At 35.8% G+C, this 22223-nt stretch overlaps 1 protein-coding gene across 6 annotated transcripts in view; it reads right to left on the bottom strand.

Moving 5' to 3' along the window:
- The window catches only part of EPHA6 (EPH receptor A6), an 881667-nt gene that overhangs the window by 20506 nt on the left and 838938 nt on the right, over window positions 1-22223 (bottom strand). For all 6 annotated transcript variants that reach the window (XM_076001069.1, XM_076001078.1, XM_076001073.1 and 3 more), the window contains one exon: window positions 8318-8511. In XM_076001069.1, coding sequence (XP_075857184.1) covers window positions 8318-8511 — 194 coding nt within the window. The remainder of the gene's footprint in view (window positions 1-8317; window positions 8512-22223) is intronic.

Genomic DNA, 22223 nt, shown 5'->3' with positions numbered 1-22223 from the left:
TTCCCTTTCTCTACATACCTTTTTTACTCTTTGGCCTCTATATGACTGCAATGGCAGTTGATTTAGTAAGGTCAGGGTTCCCTCATTGTTCACAGCCAGTGTGCAATAACTTTTCTTTCACTTTATCTAATAACGAAGGTGAAAAATGCTGCTATTTGCTGGCTTAGAGGGCTGGGTACCATCATCCTCACATGAATTCTCTGGAATGTTACCTAATAAACAATAAATGCCCTTTCTTATCAAACATGTACAATGATAAATTTAGTCTGCTATTTGCTGAGCATGTAGAAATTTCTGCTATTTGGTGATTAGTGGGTGCTGCCCACCTGAGAAATGTCTACAAGCAAAACCTGCAGCTCACGTTTAAAAAGTACATATTGTAGAACAGAAGGTCAAGGGTCTACTTTTTTTCCTCAGAAAAATGAGAATGGGTTAGGCTCAGGAAATTTCAGGTTTAATTATGGTCAATTTATATTATAGAAAGGGCTGGAGTATAGGCATAATAGGTAATATTACAGTTTAAGGTGCAGTAAGCATATAATCCTAATATATCTAAATATGTAAAAAAATGAATAGCTCTGATAGAGCCCAGAAGTTTTTATTCTAATGAGCCCTTTGAGTTCACAATAGTACTAGCCTTTTAACTTAGAAAGTTCTTAGATAGGTTATGAATATACATCAATACTATCATTAAAAGACAAGAAGGCTTTTATCCTCAAAAGTTTTCTGTGTTTTATATTCATCATGTAAATATAATAGTAATAGATATATTAAAATGATTTAAGAAAGGTTATATTTTGAGAAACACTATTACAAAGTAGAGTGCTATTTTAATATGAAACTATCACTAACGCACAGGCTTTTCTATTCTTACTACTCTAATATAATTTTTTTTCCTAGCTGGTACATTCATACATGGTTAGCGGAAATGTACAAGGAGGGACTATTCTAGTTCATATTGTCTTTATTTTGCATATTTATAAATATTAATGTTTTCATGTTTCAACAGTATTCATATTCAGATGAGTATGTAATATTCTATATGTTGATGCTTAATAATTTGTTAATTCCCTAAAGTTAGACTCTTAGGTTGCTAACATTTATTATACATGATCATGCAATCTTAGACCATATATATTTTTGCTTCAGTTGAATTACAGGGCAATTACAAGGATGTAGTGTATATTCAGGGCAATTACAAGGATGTAGTGTATATGACCTCAGTCTTGGGAATAAGTAGCAAATACATAGTCCATCTATCACCCAAATACTCTCCTAACATGGTCAGACACTTGAAGAACATTATTTGAAAAAACAAAGTAGTAACTGCAATGATATAGAGAATTGAAAAAAATATGGCAGTAACATAATTCCCGAATTGTATCCTCAGGCATTTCTGTGTATTAAATTTTTCCAGTGCTGGCAAATACATGTTTTGTTTCTTTTCCTTTCCATGGCAGACATTACTAATCATCACAGCACTCTTTCCCACTGGGCCCAGATGCTGCTTCGGTATACTTTTCCTGACCACATTTTGACAACCACTGCCAATAAATTGCAGTTGGCATTTAATATGAAATCTATTTTCTGACCCTCGATTATTTTCTCACATAAACAGGGTTTCCTTGAGATTCATTGATCTATTACTTTGGCTTAAGGAGCCATGTGCTGGGAACTCAGAATCATGGGAGATTTTTTAAAAGTCTTATTCCTATTCTGCTCTATCCCTCTTCATGTTCAAATACATCTATACTTTTAAAGTTACTTTGAAAATTTGTCATTTTTTTATACCTTTGTACTAGTTATTAGCTTTATTATGAGAATTAAACAATCATATCAATTTAAAAAAACAACTGAAGACTTACTGAAAATAAAAGTCTGACAAAAAATAATTCATTTCTCCAATTTAATGCTGTGGAGAGTCAGACTATTTTGAATAAATATATCTTGCCCACAAATATGACATATCCATATGATATATGGCACATAGTATTTGGGATTTTATAGCATTTTTTAAATAAAATTACACTTTAAAATGTTTTATTTACCAAAAACCTTTCATTAATTTAACTTGCATCCAAGTTGAATGTTAGTCTTAATTGTAAAGAGGGCAATGTTTCCTTTTATATCTGATTAACTTTTTCCTTCAAAGGTCTGGTATATATATTATGGATTAACTGAATAGTTTAAAGTGTGGTCTCTGAGTCATGATATGGAGAAACTCATATAAAAGCAGTGATATTGAATAAGGTGAACATGCTGTTGTGGTTGTAAGTCTGGTTATAATTGTATATGAACCCTTAACTCAGTGCCACCTGTCTCCCTCCACTCTGTAAGCTATAAAGAGAAAATAAACAAATATTTTCACAATACAAGGAATAAATTAAATAGACAGCATATTCCTTAATAGGTTGACCATTATATCAACAGGTATTTATTTTTCTAGATTTTTTTTTTAACTTACTGGAATTATATGCAAACAGATTATTCATCAAGATTGATCCATCTTGTCATGGGCCAAACTTTTCTGCAGAGAATTTAATATTCAAGTCTAAATTATCACTTATTTAATGAGTTACTCTAATGTTTTCAGCATTGTGCTAGGGCTTACAGAAAATAGATGGATAAGAGATGAATTCTACTATCAGAATTTTCACTTACTCTCTTAAAAAGAATTCTCTGTCTTATGGATTTTTATCCATTTTGAAAGTAATTCTAATGTTCTTCAAGTGTCTGAGCATTGTAGGAGAATATTTGGGTGATAGATGGACTATGTGTTTGCTACTTATTCCCAAGACTGAGGTCATATACACTACATCCTTGTAATTGCCCAGTAGAATGTAAAATAACAGGCTATGCTCCACTAATAAATACAGGCTGTACTCCATTCTTTCTGGGATATTAATATCCTCCATCTGTAAAGTCTGATTAGCCCAGAGAAAATCTATCTGGAAATGTGGAAATGTACCCTTTTTTCTTATAATCATATTTCTGAAATGGTGCTGTATTGGGAAACATCTTCCCCTTCTGTGTGATTCTGTCCTGTGTTTGAAAGAACAAGCTTGGTGGAGTCAGTGGACTTCGTTCAGGTTCCTCATATACTAATTACTTGATGTGTATTCTTGGGAGAGTTAGTCTTTTTGAGTCTTCATTTCCTTATCTGAGGGATTGGGCTAATAATAGGATTAAATGATATAACCAATAAAGGTACCTAGTACAATGTCTGGCACATCGTAGGCTCTCAACAAATATCAGCAATAGTTATTGTTGATAATATATATTAAGATTTGTATCAGTATTAGTATTGGTGTTGACATTGGTATCATAACTATCTTGTGCCAGCAGGCTATGTAAATCTAGATATTTTAATGGGCAGGTGGAAGTGTCACATCTCCTAATCAATCTTTCATATTCTATCTTCCTTCTATAATACTTTGCTTATTACTCAATTACAACACTAGTTTTGGCCTGCCATTTATTTCTCTGTCATAGAAAACATCATTAAAAGTGTTGGCAACAACAATCAAAACGAAACAAAACAAGTTATCCATGACTTGGTAAATAGAGATAAACAATTTAAAAAGCACTGATTATGTACTGCCTATGTGGCATTAAACAAGATCTTTTCAAAATGAATGGAAAATTTTATGTCAGATTGCTGAACATCATTGCACTCATAAGATAGCATTATTGGTGCATTATTAATTGAAAGGAGGGGAGTAGTACCATTCAGTCTTAGAACATTATACACCATTCTTTACAGCAGAGGTTCTTAATTATGGTATTAATATGAGCTTTTCTCCACCTTAATTATTTACATATTATCCAAAGCCAAGTGCTTGAAAGTTCTATCATAGACTTATATGTACTAAAGAAGGTGGTGATTGCAGTTATCAAGAGTTAATATTCTATAAGATCCCTAACTATGGCCCAGTGGGTGGTAAGAATATTCATTCACAAGGTGTCTTGGCTTGGGAAGCACAAGAATGATTTCTGATGCATTTGATTATCATAGACTGGTGCCGTTCATCTGGACAACTGCTGCCCATCCCTGGATGGCACCTTTGAGCTGATAGTTAAGAAGCCCATAATCTGGAAAATTCTTTGTCAGTGACAAAGATGTAGAGCAGGGATTAGAAGAAAGCATTATTTTCCCGTTACACTGCAGCTCTGTCCCAAAGGGCATTGGCTGGCTGACTGCATGTAATACACTCAGTAGTGTTTACCATGTGGAAGAATGAGGGTGAGGGTTGAGGATGGAGAACAAATGTGTATGACAATGTGAGTGGAGGTAGGCCTGGGTGAGGAGACACTGTGTGGTCATCCAGCCACTTTGTTCTGTTAAACTATAGGACCCCAGATGTAAGTCTGGACTCGGTGGGAGTACACCCACTTGGGCTGGGAGCAATTACAGAGTTAATCCTGAGGGTTGGAGGAGAGGGAGAAAAAGGTGTTTCAAAGTGCATGGCTAGGCACTGTTTCAGATGCTGTTCTACACACAACCTTGGCCCCAAGCTGGGTCCTCTCTCCCAGGGTCTGTGCACTGCACGGCAGCTACAAATAATTCTTTAAAAGGTGGTGATAAGGCATTATTGTAAAATGAATGAATGTGAGGGTAGTTTGAAATTTGCATTTATGAAAGGATGATGGCCTATATTAATATGGTAGCTTTGCGAATTTTTATTTTACCATTAATTGGATTTAAGATTGTACTTATAATGTTGCCACCTTCAGTCATACAGTATATCCATATACTTTCTTGGGCAGGAGAGAAAGCAAACATGGTGGGAACTGCACAGAGCTCTGATTATTCCCATAGGATTGCATCAGGCCCTAGAATGTCAGCAGGAAAAGAAGGTGAGAATTGCTGCTCCAAGTAACGAATGCCTTCTCTGACCAACATTTTTTCAATTAGGCAGTCTACCTTTGGAGAGGAAAAACTGCAGATGTAATGTTTATGAAATTTGCAATATGCTAGTATAAGATTATTAAGCTTTGGGTTTCACAGCCTTCCGCATCCTCCTCTGTCATCTTAATTTCTTCCCCTCTTACTACTATGTCAAGAGAAAGGATAAAAGCTTTTCAGGTGAATTCTTGAGAAAAAAGTAATTGGAGTGGAATAAAAACCATGGGGACCTAGTGGATGAGAGAGTTATGTTGGCGCAGAAGTGTGAGAGGACCTGGGAGCTTGTGGATACTAGAGAAAAGGAGCGTGTAGGAGAGTTTAGTAAGAGTTGCTGTGGATTACACACTTAAAAACTCCTTTGCAGGTTTGAGAGAGATATGGGAGGAGAGATTGAAATTCTGCATTGTGTCATGTTTCTTTAACCCAGCATCACTTTGGGACAGACAGCTGGGTTCTGGGACTTGGGAGATGGAGCCCCAGTGTCACCATTTTATAAGCATAAAGTAAACGAGGCATCTGTTCGCTAACACTGATGTCCTTTAATCTACCACATCTTTCCCCTAAACCGTCTCGGTTCTCTGGGATCAAGGATAGGGTGGATGGGTGGTACTGGGGTCAGGAGGTGTACCCAGGGAACCCATTCAGGCTACTGTGAAAATAAGAATGTTGATAAAGGTTCAGGCATTATAACCTTAGAACCCTGGTTCTTTTTGTTTCTCGAGAAAAACTATATTAATAGCAAAAGCTGTAGCACATATGTCTTTGTCAGAAACAAGGAGAGCATATCAGTCACACAAACTTCCATTTGGTCTCCCAGAGATTAGATTTTAGAATTGAATCAAGCTGCCAACTTTATATAAAGCACCCAACTCTTGGCTTGCGTGTGGCAGTGTTCTTGCGAAGCTTGCCGCTCTCTGGCCTGTTCTGCTCCCCTCTAAATCATAAACCTCTGGCACCCAGGCACAACCCTTCATCTCGACGTGACCTCTGGATCCTTTTTACTTTTTAGCATTTTCTCATTTTAGGTCCTTCATCAATATTTTCCAAATACAATGATCATTCACAATCTTGAAAAAGCAGAGACAAAAATTGTCTTACCTGCTTTTCTTCAAAAAGAAGCCTCTTACCTGCCTGCTTCTATGGCTGTAGCACAGTCAGACAGCTTTCTTGATCGGAGTGCACTGGCTGTGGAGGCTATTGACCCTATACCACCACCACAAAAGGCCCAGATCTAAGATCTCGGTTTGTAGATGCCAATATCCTCTTTCATTATTGCAGACTTACTTCATGATCCCTTCCCACTATTAGCAGTTCTTTTTCCTCAATGTTAAAGCATAACCAAGTCACTTTAATAAAACATACAAAAACAAAAAAAGCAAGAAACATTCCCTCTAACTACTTCTCTTTTTCATCATATGGGCTTCTTGACATAAAAGAAATTAGTACTATGTATTACTCCTCTCTCTGACCTCATAGTCACTCCTCCTCTTGCAATATGTTATATACAACTTCATCAGAAATGCTCTTGCAAAGGCTTTCCATGAACACCTGAACACCTCATTGCTAAATCCAACATACTTCATGTTTTATTTCACTGAAGCTTTGTAAAGACATGGGCATTATACTCCTTGAAACTCTCTTCTTTTGGCTTTTGTAATACTGTTCCTTCCCCGTTTTCTTCATCACCTGTCTGGCTCTTCTTTCTCAGTCTCCTTTTCTCCTTTGGGTATTCTTTTTCAGTTCATTCCTTAAATCTTGGTGTTTCAGTGGTTGCATTCTTTTCCTCTATTTATTTGCATTCTTTATGTTCTCTGCCAGTTATCTTAACTACACTTAAGGCTTCAGCTACAATCTATATGCTGATGATTTTCAAATCTACATATCTAGCCCAAATCTTTTCACCTGTGGTTCCACCTATAACTGCCTAGATGTTCCATAGACATTTCTAACTCAGCATGCTCAAAATGGTCTGATTTCTATTCCCAAAACTTGTCCTTCTTCCTCTGTCTCTTAGTGGTAATAACATTGACCAGTTTTATGAGAAAGAAACTTGATAAACATCTTTGATTTTTTTTATCCTCTTCCCTTCAATCAGTGATTAAGACACTTTGGTTTACCTAATAATAAATATTAGTATTTATTTTTAGGAAATAATAATAATAAATTCATTCTCTTATCTCCTGACCACAAGATCATTCCCATTTTAGAAGTAAAGCCCTGCTCTTTTCTAGCTTTGATTGCTGAAATTATATAACTGTCTCTATTTCCAGTCTTGTTCTTTGTTTTGTACTCACAGTCTAAATCATCCCTAGAGTGATCTTTCAGAAATGCAAATGTGATCATGCCATTCTCTTGCTTGAAATCCTTCAATGGCTGTCCATTGCCTTCATGATAAAATCCAAAGTGCCTTTCCTCCCCTTTACTGCTTCCTGTGTTAGACTGCTTTAGGGAAGATGGGCTAGAGTAATAGTTTAATCTCTAGCTATTTCATGCTTGGCTTCACTTTACTGAGGCTGCCAATTAGTGATTTAGAGGTGAACTCTTAAGTGCTCTGCTGTGAAGTGAGCCTTGGCCTTGAAGAGATCAGCCTTCTTGTCACTAAAAACCTGCACTGACCTGAACCTGTAACCTGTAGTTGAACATCTATAAAGCCCCTTTGCTATCCCCTAAGTCATAAAAGTGAGCTACAGAAATGCTTTGGTTATTTCTAGGTCTTATTTGGCCTCAATAAAGAAATATATCTTTAACTTTCTGATATTTAAATCGTAATATTTTCAGACATAGATGATAGTCTTTTTTTCTCCTACTTTTCCTCCTCTTATAATTGCTTTTCATGGAGAGGTAAGTAGATCTTTTTGACTCTACTGACTTTTATAAAATGGTGCATGAGTGGCTTCATTTTCTTGTCTTGTCATCTGTTCTTTCTGGTATAAGGAATGGAAAGTAACAACAACTGGGTATGATCATATCAGCAGGAAACATCCTTGCTCCTGGCTGATTCACAAATTGCCCCTGTCTTGCTTGCCATTTCAAATAGAGGGACAGAACATGGAACAGACAAGAAAATTAAAGGGGCTGCACACATACATAAATTCTGCTTATAAAGGTAGGAAAGGATCAGTAAATAAAAATAGGCTATATAAATCTCAAAGACCCACACAGGAAAAGATATAGGTAATTCAATATTTAGAGAAAGAGAGAAAAGAGAAGGGGAATCTGTTTACTTGTCAATTTTTTTATTTAATATTAATAATTTGCCTTTTCAGTAGATAAATAAAATATAGTTTATACAAAGTTGACAACTAGGCAATTATCAAGGCAAACTTTTCCATCTCTACCTGTTATTCCTGTCCTATAGCCTATAAGAAATTATGATTGTCAAGAGAAAAAACCCAACAGTATGCATCTTACACAAGGATGTCCTCCACCAGAGTGTGAAGGGCACTGGGATTGCGGATGAGTTTGTCAAGGAAGCTGACGATGTCGGTAAATTTGGGTCTGTGATTTCTCTCCTTCTGCCAGCAATGGAGCATTAGTTGGTGTAGAGATGCTGGACAGCCCATGGGAGCTGGAAGTCTGTACCCTTCTTCAATGGACAGAATGACCTAAATGCAAACACACACAGATTATTCTCTTATTTTGGGGACAATAACATATATTCTAGGTTACAATTCCTTTTTTATATAAATAGTAGAAACCAAAATAATGGTAAGCATGAAAACCACTTGTGAATACAAGGGGTCTAAATAAGAATAAATACAAAAGTTGTGAACAAAAACTGCAAGTAGCTCCATTGCATCTGCTGACTCCACCTGAGAGGAAAATATGTCACTGTGCTTCCAGTACACAGAAAGTAGGTTAAGTTTCATTATAATCTCAAGATTTTGTTTTTCTGTGATTTAGCTGAAACATCTCAAAACCCAGTTAGAACATCAGAAAGTCAGCATAAAATTGATACATTTAGTACAAACAACATGTAACAAATGTTTTAAGTAACATTTAAGTAATATTCTGCTCAAGCACGGATTTCCTGAGTCCTTTTATTTTATCCTTTTATTATAATGACAATGTGTATTCTTTTTCTAACCTTGATTCCTTTTTTCTGTCTTCATTTATTTAATTCCTTTTCTTTTCTGGCTTTACTTTAGTCTGACACAGACCTGATTATAAAGTCATCCTTCCACAACTTCCAAGGTCATGTAATCCTTGAAATGCTATTAATGGCTAGTATAAGGCCACAGAGCAATAAGAGCATTCAGGCTATTTCTGGGCCAGAATGCTCCAACAGAACTTCTGTGATGAAAGAAATTTTCTCTTTGTACAACATGGTAGCACATAGCCGCACATGGCTATGGAACACTTGAAATGTGGGTAGTAGGAGAGAAACAGAATTTTTAATTTTAGTTAGTTTTAATCAATTTAAATTTCAATTTCTATAGCTACACATAGCTAATGGCTACTCTATGGGACAGTGTAGCCATAGGGAAAAAAATCTGTATAAGAACTAAAGTTAAGAGTAAGAACGAGATAACAATAAATATTTCCCTTGGTATTCAGGAAATCACATACAAGATGAGGTAGGACATTCATCTGTTTAATACATAACTTACCTGTGAATTTACTAACAACGTGATAAAATTGACCCTGAAGGTATGTAGCTTAGGTTTTTATGAAACATTCAAAAGTATTCACCCGAACATTTATTCTTACATTATCTCTAGTAGAAAGACAAAGGAAAGGGTTTATTCCCCACATTTTTCAGGTGGGAAAACTAAGAAACAGACTAATATTTAAAGACAGACAAAATTTAACCTTACCCTTTCCATGCCCCCTTCCAAAATCAGAAATGTAAAAATACAAATTAATTTATTTTTTAATTGATACTATTTGACATGACTCTAAAATATTCTTAATTTATGTTAGAGTCAGTTTGTTAAAAAAGGAGCAATAATATGCCTTTAGGAACCTCTTAACTGCTAAGTTTTAGCTGTTTTAGTAATAGGGAGTTTCTCATAATCCTATCATTGTCTTTGTAACCAGAACACTTTAGCCTGTCAGAATACCAGCATTTTTCTATTTATTTTATATTAGTTTATACAAAATTTATTCCATTATTGAACAGTTTTTCTCATATGTTTTCTGACTACTCCTGCTACCAACTGGGCTTGAATTTTAAGACTTTTTTTTGCACATTTTAGTAAAACAGTATATTTTAACAGGATGTTTGTAAAAACATTTGCAATGCATCAAAACTATTGCAGATAGCTTAGAGAAGTAACGAAGAAAAATAGGATAGAATTTCATTATAAAACAACTTTGAAATCTGACCCTTGGGATGCTCAATAGTCAATTTACCACAGTTACTTAATTATAAATGCATGGAATAAAATAGGTGACAAGTGAGGTTATATTCTGAGGAAAAAAAAATAGCTGCCTTTATTGCATATCCATCATGTGCTAGGTGCTTTGCATATTTTTCTTCATTTACTGCTTAAAATAACTCAATATGGTACTTATTATTATCTTCATTACTTAAATGAGACAATTTAAACTCAGAAAAGTAAGGAAACTTGCCAAAATTCACATAGCCAGTAAGCGGAAGAGTTGGAATTTGAACTAAGTTCCTTTTAACTTCCAAAATTTCCCTCTGACCATTCCCTAGAAATGCTTTTCAGTTCTCATGATATAACATCTTTTTCTCTAATTATATATTACCCTACACAATTTTAGTTGTGAATACCATGTTACCTTTTGTCCCAGCATCTGCTAATGGGACTTCAATGTTTTTATTTGGATTCTGTATTTAATATTCTGGGTAAATAAAAAATACATTTATTTTTATAGCTTGCAAAATATAATGTCAAACTGAAGTGAGTCATTTCTAAATGGTACTGAGTCTTGTGCACCATTCTATTATTGTATCCATTACACTGCATTGTAATTTTTTCATCAGTCTTTCCTCTAAGGCTATACATGCTTGAAAGCAGGAATTTTACCTCTATATTATTGAAAACAGGAATTACGCCTCTATATTTTATTTGCTCATCATTTAGTACCATGTCTGACACATTAATAAATATTCCTGACCTAAACAGAAGCTATTAGAAGAAATGTTTGGATTTGTCTTGAGAGAAGCAGATTCTTAGAAAACTTCGAGTCTCAAGGTACCCAAAACAGAGTTAAAGTACAAGCATGAGAGCACTGGCAATGCTCTATGAAGGAAATGTCAGTTAAAAACATGGTGCATCAAGCATCAGTGTCCAAAAATGATTTAATGATCTCACTTTGGTTTGCCTGGACAATGAGTCAGGTAAGACTGGGCACTTGCTCTTCCCTTAGAGATAGGCTCTTGACTCAAACTCAGGTTCCTATAAGATCAGTGGCTTCCTCCTGCTGTCCAGAGGGGTTACTATTTCCCTGGTTACTGGCTCCAGGTCCTTAGCTACTAGGTAGCTGACTTTCCAAGACAACTCTGGTAAACAGGTGGCACCCAAATCTAGACTGCTCAATATTAAGCAGGCTGTTTATTCCCTTCTGACAAAGTTGCTGTCATGCTCAGCTTGTAAGAGGAGAGAATGTGATAGGGTGGGTTTCCTTGTCTGAAACCTTTACCCATCATGTTGTCCAGCAGAGTGTCTGGTTCCAGCATGCCTCTCTGTGGGGGCAGTGGGAGGCTCAGGGCACAAAGGACTTTTCTTCTTGCTGACCTCTGGCTTTGAAGTTTCCCCAATTCTTTAACTTGTGATCTTGCAAAATTTGTTTTGAGCCCTGGCTTATGGCAGGTTCCAAACACAAAGGAACCCATCTAATAGGAAAATAATAATAATAATGATAATAATAACATCAGTGACAATGATAAAAACAGGTAATGATTGGGAGCTCTTGAGTACTTTCAAATGTCAGTTCTAAATGATTATAAACGTATCAATTCTTTTAATCCTCACAATAACTTTATAAGGTAGGTATAATTGTTATCTCCATTTTGCAGACAAAGAACTTAATTACAGAGAGGTTTAGTTTGCCTAAGATGACATATCTGAAAATTCTGGCTTCAAAGGCAGCCAGAGAAGAAATTTCTACCTTTTAAGCAATTCACAAAATTGCTTAAAACATCTTTCTAATGGACTTTTTAATTTATTCATCCAAACAGATACATATTAATCACTTTAAACATACTTTTGACCATTCTATGTGTAAGGGATAAGATAATGGGTAGGACATATCTCTGTCTTTAGGAAACATATTATTTAGTTCGAGAGTAACCAAGGAATATAAACCTGACAAGTGCCACATAGAACAAGGTGCTATGGAAGCATGTGGGAGGAGTACCTAACCCAGCCCCAGGAAGACTTCTCAGAGGAGGTGAGTTGAATCTTATAGGACATGTAGAAGGTAGCAGGGTCAAATAGGTGGGTTGAAGAGATCACATGTGATCTGGAATGAAAGGAGATTTATGTGGCTAGAACAGAGTCCTCAAAGAGAAGGATGGTGAGATTTGAGGCTGGGAAGTTAAGTAAAACTATATTTCTCGAGGTCATGGATGACTTAGCATGCTATAAACTTAGACTTTATGCAAAGGAGAAAAGGGTTTTAGCCAGTAAATTATATTAGATTTCCCATTTAGAAAAGCTCACTCTGCTGCACTGTGGAGAGTACACTGGGGACTCAAGGGTGGCCAGGAAGGGGGTTTACAGTGGTCCAGGCCAGAAATCAGGATGGACTTAGTGGAGGCAATGGCCATGGAGTACAAGAATTGGACTGATTTGACAGGACTGGGCTGAGATCAGATATGACAGTAGAGGGAGGTGACAAACATAACTTCTAGGTTTTTGGCTTGGTCAGCTGGTAAAGAGAGAGGAGAGGAGAAAAATCAATTTGAGGGCTGGGGTAGATGATGAGTTTTATTTTTCTGTGAGCTTTCTGGTTTTAGATTCAAGTAACATATTCTCTGAGGGCTTATTATGTGTCAAGTTATGGGTTAGGTGTTTTTCAATACAGCGTACCTTTTTTGAGTCTCAAAAATACCTTATGATGTGAATATGATTATATACATTTTATAGGTAAGAAAATCGAAACTCAAACTGATTAATGGATTGGATCAGCATTACATAGGAGATTTTGGTTATTGACCCTTTACTGGATGTATATCAGGCAAATATTTTCTCCCATTCTATAGGTCTTCTAAGTGAAGTATTATAAGAATAGAAAAATAAACACCACATGTACTATTAAATTGGAACTAATCGATTAACACTCATGCACATATGGTAGTAAAACTCAATGGAAATCAAGCAAGGTGGGGGGAGAAGAGGATGGGTAAATTCACACCCAATGGGTGCAATGTATTACTGTCTGGGTGAGGGCATACTTATAACTTCAATGCAAACTGTACAAAAGCAATTCATGTGATCAAAATGTTTATACCTTTGTAATGTTGTGAAATAAAAAAATTACATAGCAAACAATTTCCTGAATAATAGACTAATAATATCATCATGGTAGCCTCTGAATCCTAATAGAGGTAGAGAAAATCTGTCCTGTGTCTTGAGTCACGTCCCTTACTTATCTCCCCAGAAGTAGATCTTGAGCCCTGTCTGTGTGCTCTCATATACTCTGTGCTATGACTTCATATCTGCAGTTCTAGCTCAGCTTTCTCTCCAGATTTCTGTATTTATCACTTATAGGATATATCACTTCATAAAGGTGTCTTGGATTTCTTTGTGTAAAACTAGAAAGAAGTTTGGGGATCCTTTGGGATTTCTGTCCTTTACAAAGGGGTGCCATGATTCTTCTAGTGACTCAAGTCAGTGGTCAGGCCTGGCGTGGTGGCTCATGCCTGTAATCCCAGCACTTTGAGTGGCTGAGGCAGAAGGATTGCTTGAGGCCAGGAGTTTAAGATTAGCCTGTTCAACAGCAAGACCTCATCTCTACAAAAACAGAAAAATCAACCAGGCATGGTGGCATGCACCTATAATCCCTGCTACTTGGGAGCTGAGGCGGGAGGATCATTTACTTGAGCCCAGGAGTTTGAGGTTGCAGTGAGCTATGATGACACTACTGCACTCTAGCCTGGGCAACAGAGTAAGACACTCTTTCAACACCACCACCACCAAAAGTCAGTGGTCAGGGAGTCATTTGGGTCTCTGTCTTTCCTGTTGCTGAAAATTAACCTAAGTCATATTGATTCTACCACCTTCACATATTTTAAATCTGTTCCATTTTTTATATTCTCTCCAAATGATTTATTTCCCATTTTGATCACTAGAACAGCCTCCGAATTGGTCTCCTTGCCTCCTCTTTCCTCCTCCAGTTACCCCCTACAATGCAATGGAAGCAATCCTACCAAAGTGAAACTGTGATCATGTTCCTCCCACACCTGAAATTCTACAGTGGCTCACCATGAGCCTGACTCTTGGTGATCCTCACTTGTGATTACGTCCCGTTTTACCCTTGACTCTGGCCAATGCAAAACATTTGCAGTTTCAGCTTGGGTGAACTGAGCTCCCCCAGAGCAGCAACTGCTTCTTTTTTCCATATATTCCTGGTATCTAGCACAATGTCTTGTCAAGTCACAGAATGGGGCTCCACTTGTCAGATGTGTGATTTATGAAAGCTGTATTTTAGGATTAGCTTGAGAAAACCCATATTAACCTTTATCTTCATAAACATTTCTTTTGTGGAAAGTTTTCCTTTATAGGTACTTTCTGATTTTCTGATTCTTTAATTAAGGACTGACAGGGAGCAGCATATGGGGCGCTTTGTCTAAAAGACTAATTGAGGTTTGTTGTTTTAGAATACGAAGGAGTGATAATTAACTAGAGAGAATTTTGTAACAGTTTGGTTTTATGATATTCGTAGGCTGTCATCCTTTGGGAGAAGAGTTATACAAGGTTATACCCTTATTTAAAACTGTAAGAAGAAAATTAAAATAAAGTGAAAAAATATGAAGATGACTGCAATAATTTCCATGCAGAGTTAGAAGGAATTAGATTCTGTCTGAAATTATTATCTACAACCTGGCTGGTTATTCTAAATAGACCATACCGGTTCCTTGTCATTGACACCACAATTTTTAATAGCTTAGAATCAACATAAGGCTCAGTTGGGGCATGAAGCAGGCTGTTCTGCTCTTGCTGAATCTGATGAATTTTTTAATTGTGTTGATGGCTTCTGAATCAAAGCAGGTAGTGTGCATCTTTTGTTAAGGAAATCAAGGATTAGACAGTCAATATGAAGATGCTGCGATATCTCTGAACAATACCATTGAGCAAGGATTGCTTGGGCTGTGCGGGGTATTACATTTTTTAGGTTATAAGGCTGCTAAGAGAAACACATGGAATTTAGTTATTCAGATGTGCTTTTAAAAGAAACTGTCTCAAAAACTTAGCAAGGGCTGAAATGTACACTAGTAAATGGAATGTGAAATGATTTTATTTTTATCTTCCCTCTAAATATTCTTCATGACTTTGTGGAATATCTATCATTTCAGCTAAAAAGAGGGATGGTGAAGCAAACGGTCACAGTATACACTTACTTTTTGGGTTAATGATTACTTATATAGATTAGGATATTTATATTCATAATACAATACTGAAAACACTGGTAATGTATTTTCCTGGTATGTAATATAAAGATTCTTTCTACATGGGTGAAAAAAGAAAGAAAAATAAGTGGTTATAAGTAAATAACACTTAAAATCTTATACTTACTTTCTCATTCAATGTTTGTCAACATACAGAATTTATAATTCAATTAAAAGCAATCAAGACTTAAATGAAATTTAGTGTACTAATGAAAAACAATTAATAGAAAAAAGGGGTTAGGGTGATGAAAGAAGAAAACACTTTTCAAAGGCTAATTTGTTGTTTAGCCTAAGATTTCCCTTTTAGTGTCAAGATTTCCTTTTTATCTTTAAGATAAAAACCCAGAACTTAAGACAGTTCTCAAATCTATTTTTGGAAGTCACAATAAAATATCAAGGACCTATATAAAATGGAGAGTGCTTGTTGCTTAGAAGGTCACCACTTTTCATATTGTTAAATGAGTGCACAATTTGGGGAACAATATGAATTGTAGGACTCTCATAGGTTAAAAGGTTGTCAATGTATCATTTAGAAAATCTTTATCCCTGACAATTGAAAGTCACACTTCTTGAGAATAAGGTAACTAACACCTTCTATATAATTCTGCTTCAGTTTGTAAGTCATGGACAGAGTGTTAATTAAAGAGTTGCCTGAACTGCATCTAAGTCCTAAGCTGTCACTAACAAGCACTGCCTTTGGGCAAGTCTCTGTCTTCTCATCAGTAAAGAAAAGAGGACTGGATTCTGCTTGCAATAGAGCCTTTCATCTCAAAAAGATATGTTTCTAGAGTCATTGAAACCAAAGACAATCTATAGGAACTTTGGCAGCATCTCCAGATCTGGAGTTTCTGTAATTTGAACACAAGATTTGGCCTCTACTGCAAGGATCATTTCCCACAGAGATCTGAGTGCTTACATGGGCCTCTCTACGGAGACAATAATCCAGGTACAACCAGAGCATGTCCTTGCAAACCAAAACTAGGAAGATGTGGGGCAGCATGATATTTTTTACTAGGCTAGTTTCTCTACAACAAATTACACTTTTTGAAAATATAAAGACAAGCCCCAAATCTGCTTTTTTGAAACTAATTTTTCTATAAGATGCCAATGTTCTTAAAACTCAAGGTTATTTCCCAATAACTCTTCGGGAATAAAAGATGTCTTCACTGGTGCATCATTTTGATTTTAGAAAATACTGGACAAACTCTAAAGAATATATTCCTCAGGTACACTAAAAATATCTAAAAGCTATGGAAACACAGTTTAGGAGTACAAAGGAAAAGGGTATTTGAAGATGCCGTCTTTGTAAATGCTCAAAAGGGGGAAAAATGAATAAAAATCATAAGATCTAAAGAAAATAAATATATTTCTTCCAAATAGAAATTAAAAGTATAATTAATTTTTTATGAAAACATTGCTGGCATGTATACATTTTCTAGCTTTGTGGTTATCTAGTTAAAAAAAATATTTCCTTTGAAAATTACATTGTGATAGTACCATATTGGTTACTGGTTTCCTTCGCCTGGAACTTAACTATTTGAATTATTTATGGTGGTGATTGATTATATCTCATAATATTCCCAATTACTCTTGCCTCTGTAGCAACATACATCTTGTTAGTATAATTAGTATGTATTTAATTAAAATCTTGCTGTTGCTTATGTACTGAGAGTAGGAATTACTGAAAAATGGAAAAGAAGAAGGCCTTTTTGAAAATTGCTTTGGTCGAATATATATTCAAATAAATGCAAAAATTCCCTCTGTAATATGGAAGGTTGAAATAATAGGAATGAGCCTTTAGCAATTTACTGTATCTTACACAGATCATTACGCAAGGACCATTACATAATAAAGTAGAGTTTGGAAAATCTAATCAGAGACAAAAATTGGAAATGACTGGACTCTCTGAGTCATAAAATCATACTGCATTTCTAGGTAAGTGGATTCTACACATCCAACATTCTTGGCTGAAGTACTGACCCATAATTGAGAAAGGTTATAGAATTATGAGGACAAATAGGAAATACAGTAAAAGGTTATTTTCTTCCTTCTTAAATTTTGAAAAAAGGAATCAATTCAGGTAAGGTCAAAAGGTTGTTTCCAACCACATCACCTATAAAAATAAAACTCTAAAGATAAACTTCATTTTTTTTCCTCAGGTAAGCTTCAGAAGCAATCTAGAGTAAAACTCATTATTATATAAAAGCTTTTGAAAAGTAAGGAGGGAGAAAAAAAAGATGACAAAAACATTGAGCCAGCATTATGTTTCCTAGTAAACCCCAAATGAGATGCTCCCTGATAGTAGTTCTGTTTGGGGGAAACTACACTAGTTCAGTAGCATATGCCTAAATGATACCATACCCAGGAGGCATTTGGGTTTCAAACTGCTTCTAGGTGATTTTTATTTTCTAACAGCATCATGTCAGGGAAACAAACAAACAAACAAAAAAAAATAAAAACAAAAACAAAACAAAACCCAAGACTCCAATCTTACATTCAGATCGTTAGCTTGAGCTAAGTCGCCTCTCATTTAAGCAGTGCTAGATTTTTCCCTACATATTAGCTCTGTGGGGATTTGGTTATTTAACGTTGCCTGCTGTTCATGTTTTGCTTCCATTTTCTTATGTGAAGCACATTACACAATATCTAAGTATTTGAAGGAAGAACCGCAGTGCCCTTGGTGTCATCTTTGGAGCTTGTATAGCTCTAACATTATGATGTACTACCATTATGTAGTAAATGACAATTATTTTGAACTTGGATGAAAATAACATAAAACATTACCCTGAAATACCTCATAAAAAAAGAATGAAATCTTCATGTGCTAGAAAATAGCAAGGAGCTATGTACCTTCAAGGCCTGCCTTACCTGAAATGTTTCTGGTAATAGGCTAAACATGTCAGTCAGTAGAATTTGATTTTAAGCTATTGCCTTAAATATTTTTAAGAAATATAATAACAATATGATACTTTCTATAAAATTTTAATATCAAGACAAAAATATTGTAGAAAAGATTTATATTTCCAAATAACTGTGACTCAATGTATATTCTTTTGCTAACAGAAAACAATGAAAACACTTCTCTTGTGTTAAAGTAGCGTGCATGATTAGAGATGCTTTGAGTTCATTCTGTACAACTTTTGTGGCATGAAGACTCCTTTGAAAATGAGACTACTACTGTTTAACTTAGTGGGTAAAAGCATACACTTGGGAGTAAACAGGGGGTTTGAATTTTGGTTTCACCACTAGCTATGTAACCTGGAGTAAGTTACTTATACTTTTTCAGCCTCAATTCTCTTATCTAGAAATGGAAGCAATAATAGTTAAATCAGAGAATTATTTTAAAAATTAAATGAACTAACAATCTAAAGTACTTGGCTCATAACAAGCTCAGAAAATCCAAGCTATTGTTTCTATTGATTAATTAAACACCTTCTATGTTCCAGATACTTTACATACATTACCTCTAATTCTTTCAGATTCTGCAGTTGGATAATTTGAACCCCAGTATGGACAATATCTCAGAAAGCTAAAACCACTTGCCTAAGATTTTATAGCCAGTGAATTGTATATCTGAGATTTGAAGCCAGATCCTTCTAGCTATACATCAGTGGCTCTTAAATGGTTGTGATTTTGTCCCTCATCTCCAACGGGGCAATGTCTGAGGACATTTTTGGTTGTCACAACTGGGAGGGTTCTACTGGTGTCTAGTACATAGAGGCTGGAGATGCTGCTAAATATCCTATGATGCACAGAACATACTTACCCTCCACCCCCCAGCAAAGAACTACCTGGCCCCAAATGGCAACAGTACTGAGGTAGAGAGACCCTATTCTAAAGCTCTGCTGGTTTTTCTAATATAACCTGATGCCTCATTAGAATACTGTGATGCATAATGTCAATATTTTGGTGCCATTTGATACTGCAATAAAGATGCTCTGGAAAACAATGTATACCAAAATAAAAATAAAAATATAATACAGCTTCTGGAGGCACAACTGCTTTTCTTTGGGGAGTTTCCTCCTCACTCCATGTGATTATGGGGAAATTGCCAATTACAATCAATGCTCCACCCACCTCAGAATGAACAGAATGGCACTTAAACCTAGCCGGACCAATCATAGTATCCACTGTGCTGGCATGGCTTTGGTTCAGGGTTGAGCAGGGCCCTAACAAAGCCAGCCAGGGTCTTCTCTGGGATTGGTATATGACTTTTCACAGAAAGGTCTCATGCTACTGGCTTACTAAGCTGGAATGCTGAGACCTAGCATATAAAGAAGAGGATAGCAAAGAAGAACTTAGCAGTAGGAGAGAATGAGTTCAACAAACCCACAGAAACACTAAAAATATTGCATGATCTCTTGGATCCAGCAATGCTGAACTACATTCTTAGTTTCATAATGAAAATATATCCTTGTTTTTGCTTAAGTTTGTCCAAGTTGGATTTCTGTCATTTATCATCAAAAGAACCCTAAAAAATAGAGTCTTCATGCTTTCTTGGCATATATATATTTAAAAAATAACTACATTGTGTTCACACAATGTTGTTTCTATTTTAAAAAAGACAGAAGGCACAGTATCTACCCTTAATGACTGTACATTCTATGTGGGGGGGTGGAAGTAAGACTTACAAATGCCAGAACTTCATCTCTTTGCCTAAGTATTAATAGTAAGTTCTTTGAGAGTTAGAACTGGGTTTCTACTTCCCTATCCCAATTCCACATGCACACTTGTTCCAATGACTGGCACATGTTTAATAAATAATTGTTGAGTGGCTAAGCAGATGGCACCTGCTGTTATTTTTTGTTAGAACTTTCATGAACTAGTTCTGTGCACTCTGTTTTTCTCATTTCCTTTCCCTAATGTACAATACCACTGACCTTTGCAAAACTAATTATATTATTCACTAACACAGACACAGACTCTGTAAACTCAGAATTGTTCATCGTAATAGAATACACAACAGTCTGCAGAATGGAGAACCTATTTTATAAAAACTATTTGAAATTTCCTAAATTCATTTAAAATCATAAAGCATGGTAACATTCCATTTGATCTATGCCAGTAGCTTTGTTAAACTCACTAAAATATAGTAAAAATATAAAATATTCAAACAAAACATGATTGAATTTGTATTGTCTATCATATTACTTTCCTTATTTAAAGTAGACCTTGCTTGGAAAAAAAATCAAATGTAAGACTGTATTTTGATAAATAAATGAAAACTACAGGACAAACAGGGAATAGCCAGTATTTGGAAAGAGCAGATGGGAAATTTCTGATTAAGTTATTTCTGCTTCTGAACAGGAATTCTGGTTACAGAATCTGTCACAGATATGCTGACTTCCAATATGTTAAGCTAAATAGAATTTCAACTCTCTTTACTGCAGTAGCAAAAAATACTCACAAGATAAATAAAAGATTTACCTCTTACTATTTTCTTCTAGTCTTGTGTTGATCTGAAGACCTCAAGGTTTGTTTTTTTTCCCCCTAGACTACTTCCCCCACACCATCCCCCTCCTTTTCTCAGATTCTTGTTTGAATATTCTTTGGTAATGCACACCACGATTGTGAAAATACACCAGCTTAAAACCCTACCTGGGCCCAGAAAAACAACCAAGTTCTTGTGCTGTGGCATTGGCAATCCTGAACAAATGAGAATGAGCTTAATGTTGGGAGTCTATTCCTGGCTGCAGCAGCTTCTCCTGGTTCCAGATAGAGTCTCTGTGGCCAAATGAAGTTTACTAGACAAAATCACTCTCTAAATGGTCATCTTGGACACTGATCATCAATATACATGGCCAGAATGGCTGGATAAACTATTGATTAAGATCCAGGAGGGGAAGGGCTGACAACAGGGTTTTGACTACGGTAAGCAACAATTAAGAACAATTTACATGGTGGTCTATAATGAAAACTACACATTTGGGCTTTTTCTTGCAGAAGCTGTTCTCCTAAAAAGTCTGTCTTGTGGCCAGGCATCTTTATTTGTACCTGCTTTGCTCTGTGGAAGTCCTGTCAAATTCTTGGCGCCTTCACAAAGATTCAGGAAAGTCCTAAACATCAGAAAACTAATCTGAATCATTCCTTTTCTGAGAAAATTGTGATAACCATTTCTCCAGAGATTATAAAATCATAGCATGTTACTAGAAAAGGGGACATTAAAAAAAATCATCTAACCCCGTCCATTTATTGAAACTGAGGCACTTTGAAAAGTTAAGGGACTTTCATGATTCAAGTAGAGTCCACTTGACCAGTCATAGTAACCATGACTGTGGTTACTAAATTGGCAATACGATAATCAAAGGAGCAGGAAAAATCATGGAATTTCTCTTTATATTTATGTGCATCATCCTATGATAAGCAGGACTATTTTTGAATGTCTAATAAGAATGACTAATTATGATTTTTATGACCATAAATGAATGACTTTCACAAATGTATTTTGTAATATATATGATACATTTGAATCAACTCCCTGGCATTTCTTTATCCTTCTCTCTTGCTTTGCCCTCCCTACACAGCAGTTATTATGTTACATACTATATCTTTCACATATTTATTTTGTTTATAGTCTGTCTCCCCCCCCCCCATTATAATGTAAGTTCCATGAGGGCAAGAAACCACTGGCCCTACATGGGGAGCTACATGGACTGTAAACCAAACCACGATGAAAGACACAATTATTCCCTCTTCTCTTCTCATTGCCCATGACTTATTCTAGAAGTTTATCAG

This window comes from Microcebus murinus, chromosome 1, assembly GCF_040939455.1.
Source record: "Microcebus murinus isolate Inina chromosome 1, M.murinus_Inina_mat1.0, whole genome shotgun sequence".
Taxonomy (NCBI): Eukaryota; Metazoa; Chordata; class Mammalia; order Primates; family Cheirogaleidae; genus Microcebus; species Microcebus murinus.
Note: the sequence above shows the minus strand (reverse complement) of the source record. Positions and strands in the feature narration are given on the sequence as shown.